General features: G+C 35.9%; 1 protein-coding gene across 1 annotated transcript; it reads left to right on the top strand.

Moving 5' to 3' along the window:
• Positions 1-1,691: 1,691 nt before the first annotated feature.
• On the top strand, positions 1,692-2,870 carry LOC149232831 (protein CYSTEINE-RICH TRANSMEMBRANE MODULE 1-like). The gene is made up of 3 exons (XM_089376587.1): positions 1,692-1,851; positions 1,958-2,048; positions 2,586-2,870. Exons 1-3 carry the CDS (start codon positions 1,692-1,694, stop codon positions 2,629-2,631), a joined length of 297 nt encoding a protein of 98 aa, XP_089232713.1. The 3' UTR covers positions 2,632-2,870.
• The last annotated feature ends 7,176 nt before the right edge of the window (positions 2,871-10,046 follow it).

Raw genomic sequence — 10,046 nt, 5'->3', positions numbered from 1 at the left:
GTGTTGCCGAAGTGAAAATTTGGCTAAGTGTGGAATGTAAGAGTGACCACCGTGCAAGGCGTGCACAAGGTGGGCCGCTCGTTGGCAAGACACGAAGTCAGAATTTTGTCTAAGTATAAAACTTGGGGTTGCCAAGGTATACTTGTAAATTTATAAAAGTTGAAAGTATATTGAAATCGGGCAGACTCTTATTCAGGGAGTTGCCCCTCCCTTTATACTGTTGCAATTGTGTTGTTTATGTATAATTGCTGTGGATAATGAATGTGTATGGGTGTTCATTAATATAAAGGCTAATAATAATACTTAGTGGAGAAAAATAAACTAAGTATCAAATGTTAAGGCATAGTCCATGAACATAAATATTGGTGAAAAGAAAGTGTTCGATGGTGCCGCACCTCGCTATAAGCGGTTGAAAGACTACCGCAAGTGTAGGGGCGTGACAGCTAGAGTCTTATAGATCCCACTAATAATAAGCCCAATTTCAACACCTATATTGTCATTAATAAAAGTAAGTCTATCAAGTGAAAAAATTTAACAAAAATTTCCATTAACAAGGTAGCGCTATCAAATAAAATTGGTGAAAGGATATGGGTGGATTGAGGTGGCATCTCCATCCGAATGGACAATTTTTTTTAATATTTTTGGTCGGAAATAAAGGTTAGAGGGTTACTATTGGAAGCATTATTCTTGGAAAGGTGCGAGATGCCACATGTTCGTCGGTATGAAAAAAAAAAGGTGCGAGATGCCACATGCTCTTTTGTCCCACGGAGCACTTCTCTTTTTGGCTTTTTGAAAATAAGGCACTCAACACCTCGGATACGGAAAAATCAAATTCGCTTTGTTTTACAGCTATGCTAAATTAACAAAATATACATTTTAAACCTAATTTTTTTTACCATAATTTAATTAATAAATTAACAATATTGTCGGCAACTTAACTCATGAGCACATTTAAAACATACGAACTATAAAAAAAAAATTGAGATTTATAACTTTAATTATATTTTAATTAAAATAATTATCCAAAACCAAGTTTTTCCTTTCACCATAAAAATAAAAATATATACATTTAATTAATTCCATAAATTTGTTTTTTCCAAATTTCACAATAATAAAAAAGAGGAATTTGTCCTAACGATGAATCACACTGATTGGTTCGAAACGCGTCCACAAATGATGTCTCATGTAATCTTCGCCGAAAAATCCTTTATAAATAAAAAAATGTACATCTAACTATATCTTTGGTAGGGCATATTCAAATTCTTCTGGAACTCTCTATGAATAACAAAAATAATTACTATGACGTTTTCGAACTTCATAAACACGTAACTTAACGTCGAAGGTAAACGCGTTCTTTTGCGCGTCCGCTTCTGCCGACTGTTTGCACTCCCTTCTTTTTCCTTACTCTATATAGACGTAGTCTTTAACGCGACTTTTTGAAAGCCTTTCCGGCGATTTTTTCCGGTGAAAATCCGGCAGTGATTTATTGGAATCCAAGTTTGATAGCTAATTTCTGCACAATGAAACCGTCCCAGGGGTTTTTCAGGGTGCTGAATCCGAATATGCAGTTAAAAAACCATTTTAACTGCAACAAATCATGATTTCATCTCAATTTCTTCCGCCGGATTCCGTCACCGGAATCTCAAAAAGTCGCATTATAGACAACTCCCTCTATATATACATAACAATTTATGTTAACCTACTGCAATCAATTCATCTACCAGTCGTGTCCTGCCCGCCCTTCATACCAGGGAGCCGAAGTTCCAGAGTTTGATTTGAAGAATCACGCCATGTCTGACAACAAGTACCCACCGCCACCTGCAGCATACCAGCAAGGAAATCCTCCGCGAGGTTCGGCTCTTTCGTCCTCCTCTCCACTTAATCTTACCAATTATTCATTACATGATAATCACAGATAATTTACATACACGTAAAACGCTTTTAATGTTGTTATCAGGGTACCCCACCCAAGCTCCTCTGCCACAGTACGCTGAAGGCGGAGCTGTAAAAACGCAGCAGAGAGGCGAGAAAGGATTCATCGAAGGATGGTGCGAATTTAATTCAGTTTTTTAGTATTTTTTTTGTAAGATTATATTTTTATTGTGTTTAATACATAGTTTTTATGGAGTAGGGAATTAAATCAATGACTTCATATAAGACTTTATCTTAACAGAGCATCCAATCACCATGTACCTAATCAGTGTCTATCCAAAATTTGATAAACAGTCTTAACTGAGCACCAATCACCATCTACCCAATCATAGTCTATCCGAAACTCCCTAAACAATATTTTCTAATATTAATCTATACATTATTTCTTTAGAGTGAGGAATTAAATCAATGACTTCACATCAAGACTTTATCTAACAGAACACCCAATCACTATCTACCTAATCAGTGTCTACCCAAAACCTAAAACCTGAACACCAATCACCATCTACCCAGGGTCTATCCAAAATTTAATAAACAATTTTCTAATATTAATCCATCCAAAACATGGTGAAATATATTTTCTAATATTAATATTTGTGTAATTATATTAATATTGATGTGTTTATTTATTTCTTTGTTTTGTGGATTTGCAGCATTGCCGCTTTGTGCTGCTGTTGGCTGTGCGAAGAATGTTGCTGATGGCCCGGATTGGATTTACATGGGAAAGTTAATTATGATGAAAGTTCGCATATTATGTTCAATGGCAATTTGAAATTAGTTGATAGGGTTTATAGAGACCGCAGGGTTTATAGAGTACGCTGCCAATGTTAATGGTAGTTTGCTATTCATTTACAATGCTACTAAACAAAATAGTGTAACTCATCTGGTCCTTACTGTTAAAATTTAATACGTAACCAGCCTTTCTTTATTGGCATCTACTTTTAACAGTCTTATCGCCTATTGGTATAGGAGAGATGTTATGTTCTTTATCCTGGCATCTACTTTTAACAATCTTGTTGCTATCGGTATAGGAGATATGTTATGTTCTCTCGTACAAAAACAAATAAAAAATATTTAATTTTAAATTTTAAAAATACTAATAACCAAAACTGGTTTCCATAGTTTTTAATAATATTATTTTATATCCGTTTTTATAATTTTTTTTATATAAAATATATGGTAAATAATATAGTTTTATATTAATTTTATATATGCTAAATAATATAATTTTAAGCCAATTTTATATTTATAAAAATAAGATAATTAATAAGAATATAATTGAATGTGTTATTGTTGCTCTTATGGTTGATTTGCTGGTTTGATTATATATTTAGTTTAATTTATGATTTTTTTTTTTGTTACTTTTAACAAAAATCTCACATAAATTTTTAAAAACTTGAGTTTAAGTTGTTTAATCTATAGAATTGGAGTGTCTAAGGTTTTTTTAGGGAGTTGAATATATTTATGCATTCAAAAATGTATTTTAAACAACAAAAAATCACATTCTTACTTAAATTGTATTGTCAGATTCGTGAAAAAGATTATTTCGTCTTAAGTTAGACTGCATCTTTGGTTGTATACAAATATAAGGTAATTAATAAGAATATAATTCATAGCAACAAGTAATCGTTCTCCCCATTGTTGGTTTGATTACTGAGTTATAATAGGTTTTCTAAGGTAGTTAATAGGAATATAATTGATAGGAGCAAGGGATTGTTCTCCTGGTTTGATTATGATAGGTTTTCTAAGTCAAAGTAAGAAGTACATGTATAATTCTTTCTATGGTTAATATGTTTTTTCCATTAGCATTTTATAGAAGTGCTTTTTAATTTTAAGTATAAAATAGATATATAAATACTTCCATAATATGGATTTTACACGTAGCTTTTAAAAAAATATTAATAACATAAATTTATAATAACATAAATTCGATTTCTCTTTATAAATATAGAAAGAAAGACAAATTTCAAATTTTATTCCATAGATATATGATTTCTACTCCCTAATAGGAGGAGAGATCTATTTAAAAATATGCTAATAAGAAAACAAAAAATTTAATGTGAATAGTGTGAATAAAATATTTTATGTCTGCATGTTGAGTAAACTATTTCAATGTCAGCTATGTATGTACTAGCACAACCATATAAACATGTAGACATGAGAAGAGTTATTGGAGATACTTGTTTGCTAAAATTAAAAAAAAAAAAATATGAAAGTTAACTAAATTATTATTATTATTATTATAAAATGAATTAATATATAAGTTAAACACATATATAGGTTTTTAAAAACGTGTAACAATATTTTTAACTATGGAAATTCATCCCTACTTTATCACGGAGAATCTTAATATGTAAATAGGTTTTATTACAATGCCATAGCCACTGCCCAAAAAACATAACCACATATCTCTTTCATATGACACTTTTATATAACATTTCTTTTAATTAAACAATTTAACTAAAAAGACAAAAAATGCATAACTATTTTGGAGATAAATCTCAACCTTTGATTTGTGAACACTACTAAGAATATTCTAGAATATTATGTAGAGGTTAAATCCCTACCATCCACCTAATTATGATTGATATTTAAATTAAAATTAAAATTATATTAAACCCCTATTAGACAAGCCTATCAACCTAAATAAACAACAACAAAAACAAAAATTAATTTTTCTTATAGTTAAAACATTTGATTAGTATATTAGTCAAAATCAAAAAAATATGAATTCATAGCGTATATATGTTGAATGACACATCGCATATATATCCATCTTAATTTTGAATTTTTTCCTCAGATAAAAAAACCACAAATCTTTAAATGCATTTTTTTTAGTTTTATACTTTAAAATTATTTTATACCCAGAAATTTAATCTGGCTCAGACACTTACATCTAACCTTGAAATAAATTTATATTAATTTTATTTTATTAAATACTTATATCCTTTTATAAATATTTATCCATATTACACCATCAATTTATTTTATAGAATTTGAAATGGACCCTTGATAGTTCGAAAGCTCCGTAAATTTATTTTTTGTTAAATAAAGACGAGAGGTGTATTAATGATGGCTTTTGCTATTAACACGATTATAATTAGGAGGTTTTTTTTATTAAGTAGCCTCCTCTGATTGAGGAGTTGCGTAAAAGAATTAATTTTCTCCAATAATTCAATGGAGATCTCTTTGTTATCACTAAGTTATATGTAATGTCTTCATCCTCCTTTTATTATATCATTTATAAATATTTAAGAAATTTATACAATAGTAATTAATATAGTATTCCAGTGATACACGTTTATTAAACTTTCATAAAATAAATACGTTTACAAAAATGATCGTTAAATTTATAAATAATACTAATGGAAAAAATAAATAAATAAATAAATAAATAAATATATATATATATATATATATATATATATATAAATGTTAATTTAATATATAAATTTTAGTCTATGGAGTATATAATAGATAATGATAGAGTGTTTTGTTAAAGCATTTTGTAGTGTAAAGTTCATCGGTTTGAAATTCCATGATAAAAAATCTAGCCATGCTAACAGTTGGTGTGACTCATGCTCGGTGTGATCTCCATGTGACTTTGACAACTTAAATGCCCTTAGGTCTTGGTTACTCGAAGCACAAGATAGGTGTGCCAATCATCTCAAAACTCACATAACCTAACATATAAAATATATGTAAATTTTGAGTGTTAACAAGTTGGATTTTAGAACAAATTTTCTACTTCCTCATCAAAGATTCCATCATCAATGTATTATAGTGGGGTATTTCTCATTTCTATGATATTTTCGTGTACACCTTATTTAAAACAAAGTCGGTATATATTTGTAATTAATGCTTATTATTAATAATAATTATGGATTTAAAGTAGTGTTACATAATTTCAATCACTTATTTTTATTTTGTTTATATGATAATAATTGTTTGAGGGGAAATGGATGATAGGCGACTGGGGTTAGGGTTTCGAAGCAGGTGCGCGACACAGTTTACAGGGACGAGGGATCGACCTGGTTTGAAGCCCCTGTAACAGATACCTTCGCGACTACCTTAGCTCGCCCATTCGCTGTTTACGACTCAGCTTTCTAGTTAGATTGTTTTACCCTAGACAATTATAAGTCCTCCACCGACATTCCTGCAGGCAGCTGTCAGCTAGGGGTTTTGACAGTTATGGAGGACATTGTTGATTATTCCGCGGATCCTATGGAGAACCATCCCATTTGGACTCGGCCTGGGACCACTGAGGAAGATTTTTTCTCGTTTGACCATGAATTTACAGCGGAAGTAGAAGCCCTCCCTACTTTCTCAAGGCCGCGTATACCCTCCATCTCTCTGCCCAAAGAAGCCTTGGCTATTCAAGATTTCATAGGCCCTCCTCTCTTACCAGGTACCTTGACTGTTTTTGAGCGCTCACGAGATCTGGGTTTACAAACCGTAAAGCAGGGTTCGGGTTCTGTTCACTCAGCGGAGGGGCCGGACAAACCCTTGGAGGGATATCTACTATAACAAGTAGTCCAGGCACCAATATTATCTACTCCCTTGGACGCGGGGATTCTGCTACTAGGTAATTTCATGGTCATTGGCATAATTTCAAGGCCTTTTGACAATATTATGGAAAACGGCCCTACGGCAGCAAGAGGTTCAATCACACACGTGGAGGTACAGACTGGCAGAACGACGAAAGGAACGAGTAGCAAACACAGAGGCGCTTCCAAAAGGAAAAGGTGTCTCCTATAGTGCAGCAGTGATATCTTCCTAAAACTAACCGAGGACACGTTGTTTCTTGAAGCAATGGACTCAGCAAAAAAAGTACTGGTGGGACACGTCAGGGGAAGGCACTATAGTGTGGAGAGGCTGCAAAATTGGGTAATGGAAGTATGGGGTCATCATTTGACGGAACCCCCTAGGGTTCAAACATTTGTCAAGGGCTGGTTTGCCCTGAGATTCAAATGTCTCGCACACACAAACTGGGTCCTTTCCACTATTTGGCATATTGACCTAGCACCCGTCCTCCTTCGAAGGTGGACGCCGATGTTTGATCCTAAACAGGAGCGTGTGGAGGTTGGTCCTATCTGGGTGTGTCTTCTGGGCCTTCCCTGTCACTTCTGGACAGAGCATATTTTCAAGAAGATTGGGGATGCTATGGGATCTCATCTTACCTATGATGACTCTTTTCAAACAACTAGCGAAATTGCTTATGCCAGGATTTTAGTACATCTTGACCTCTCGGAAGGACTACCTGAGTACATTAACATTCAATGGAGGAATGCTACGAGGAGGAAGATGTTGGACTATTATAGGGATACCCTTCAGGTGTAGGTGTTGCCACAAGGTGGGGCACCTATTCAAAGATTACCCACTGAATAGGTGGAACCTTAGAAAGGATGCTAGGCAGACTTCTCCGAAATCTCAGGAGAAGAAGGCTCAGTTGCATGGAGAACCATTAAGGGAGGAACAACCTCAAGCTTCTGAAGACATGCCTAGGAACGCCACTCCACGTTCTGGAGGAACAGTTGATGTAGTGGGCCCTGGATTGAGGTCTTTGGAACTGGCTCAGAGTAACCCGAGGAAGCGTGGTAGGCCAACTCATCGTCCTCCGCTACCAATTCCAGCTCTGACCATGGCAGCCTCGGGAGACTCCAATACTTCGGTATGAACTCCATCCACTTGCCCCTTACAATGCATTTCTGATATTAATATTAATAAAATATCTGGCTTGTCATTGGGTCTGGGAAATGTAAATTCGATGGCAGCCTTTGTTCAGATTTCATGTGATATTGCTCCCCCTCAAACTTCTTCCCCCCCACGCCCCCTTCCCTTTTTTGCACCCCTCCTCCAGCGCTCTCAAACTCCTTGTTTGCTCCTTTTGTACCTAGATACAATGCTCGTTCTCGAACGAAGAGTTCGATACAGGATCATGTCAGACTAGTCATCATTCATCCCCCTTCCCCTCCTAAGGCTTCCTGCAACCGTCCCTCTGATGTAAAATGTGCACAAGCACAAGTGGATGATGATATTGCTTTGGGTAAACAATCCACCATCCCTGGGGTTCTTAGAGCCAGAATAGCCCCCTCCGAACCCCCTCCATGAAGATTATATCCTTCAATTACAGAGGGCTTGCTAGGCCCAATAAAAGACTAGCTCTTCATTGGTTAATCTCTGCCGACTAGCTGGATATTATCTTCCTACATGAGACTTTAGGCTCTGCTATTGATATTTCTCGCACTCTTGAGCGTTCTCTTTCGGGATGGAAATTTTCGGGATTGGATGCCCAAGGCCGTTCTGGAGGGCTCGCTTTGGGCATCAATTCTCGATCTACCAAGTCTATAAACAGTTGGGGAGGGGCTAGATTTTTAGGGGCCGCTGTACACTCAGCAGAGTTAGGTATGCTTCTCAGAATCATCAACATTTATGGGCCTTTGCCAAAATCAGCCTAATTTCTGGGATCATCTATTGAGCATGGATTTATTTTCAGTCGATAATTTGATTATTGGAGGGGACCTTAATTTTTCCATAGGTCATTCAGAATCCTAGGGTCAGCGTGCTCAGAGGAACACCCTCTCAGACTACTTCTCGTCCATACTAGATTATCATCACCTGATCGATATTCCCTCTGCAAAGATACAAGCCACATGGAGGAACAATCGAGTTCGCGAAAATGGCCTAGCTAGGAGACTGGACAGATTTTTAGTCAAAGAACAGGTTATGGATCTGGGATTCAACATAAGACAATGGGTTGGCATGAGTGGACTCTCAGACCATCTGCCTATATATATGGAAATGGGAAGTGGTAGAGCTAGGCCGCAGGGTCCGTTTAAATTCAGCTCAACCTGGCTCAAGGAAGCTTCATTTATCAGCATGGTGACTGATTTTTGGAAAGAAAACCCTCCAAGGGAGAGGGGAAATGTAACAGCAGGCTTTATCCATAACCTCACAGAGCTGAAGAAGAGGTCCAAAATCTGGGCCCACCAAAAAAGATTACAGGATGATCAAACTCTAAGACAAATTGAGCTCGAGTTGGCTGATTTTGAAAATATGTTGGGTGGACTCTATAACTCAAAGGAGCATAAGAGTAAAATCACATCCCTCTACTTGAACCGTGGAAAAATTCTTAAAGAAAGGGAAGATAAATGGAGATTGAGGAGCAGGGCTATTTGGATTCAGGGTGGGGATGCTAATACAAAGTTTTATCAAAAGTTTGCTAATGGGAGGAAAGCAATAAATACCATATGGCATATGCAAGATGAACAGGGAAGAACAACAAACACATTCCCTCAGCTCGCTTCTCTGGCCAACTCTCACTTTAAGAGCACCTACAATGACCCCATGGAAGCTAACTTGGCAGAAATTATCAGAGTTGCTCAACTTTTCCCTAGATTTGTGGAGCAAGAAGATCAAGATGAACTGATGCAAGAAGTAACATTAGAGGAGTTGAAGGCCTCTTTGAAATGGTTCAATAAGGACAAAAGCCTAGGACCTGATGGTTGGTCCATCGAATTCTATGGATTGGGTCTCCTTCGAGTAGTAGAGGAGTCAAGAGCTTCGGGTCATTTGGAAGCAGCCATAACCTCCACCTTTATTGCTCTCATTCCAAAGTCTGATAATCCGACCACTTTTGATGAATTCCATCCCATTTCACTTTGTAACTGCTTGTATAAGATTATCGCCAAAATTATAGCAAACAGATTGAAGCCAATCTTATCTAAGCACATCTTGCCAGAACAATTTTCTTTCCTTCAGGACAGGCAAATCCATGAGGCGATTGGGACAGCACAAGAAGTATTACACTCGCTCCATAGCAAAAAAAGAAAAGGTATGATCATGAAGGTAGATTTATCTAAAGCATTTGACAGAGTGAATTGGTTATACTTACGAATGATTTTAACTCATCTTGGATTCCCTTTCAATTTTATAAAATGGATTATGGGATGCATCACTAATATCCCATTTAGTGTTCTGGTCAATGGGAGTGCATCTCCATTCTTTTTTTCAACTCGTGGATTGCGGCAGGGGTGTCCCCTCTCACCACTTCTGTTTCTTCTGATCATGGAGGGGCTCAACTGGATTAATAAAGAGGAACACAAGAGAGGAAG

The sequence above is a fragment of the Pinus tabuliformis genome, chromosome J (assembly GCF_031772625.1).
Source record: "Pinus tabuliformis cultivar Carrire ecotype Pingquan chromosome J, CPIR1, whole genome shotgun sequence".
NCBI classification, from domain to species: domain Eukaryota; kingdom Viridiplantae; phylum Streptophyta; class Pinopsida; order Pinales; family Pinaceae; genus Pinus; species Pinus tabuliformis.
This window is presented reverse-complemented; position numbering and strand designations above follow the sequence as displayed.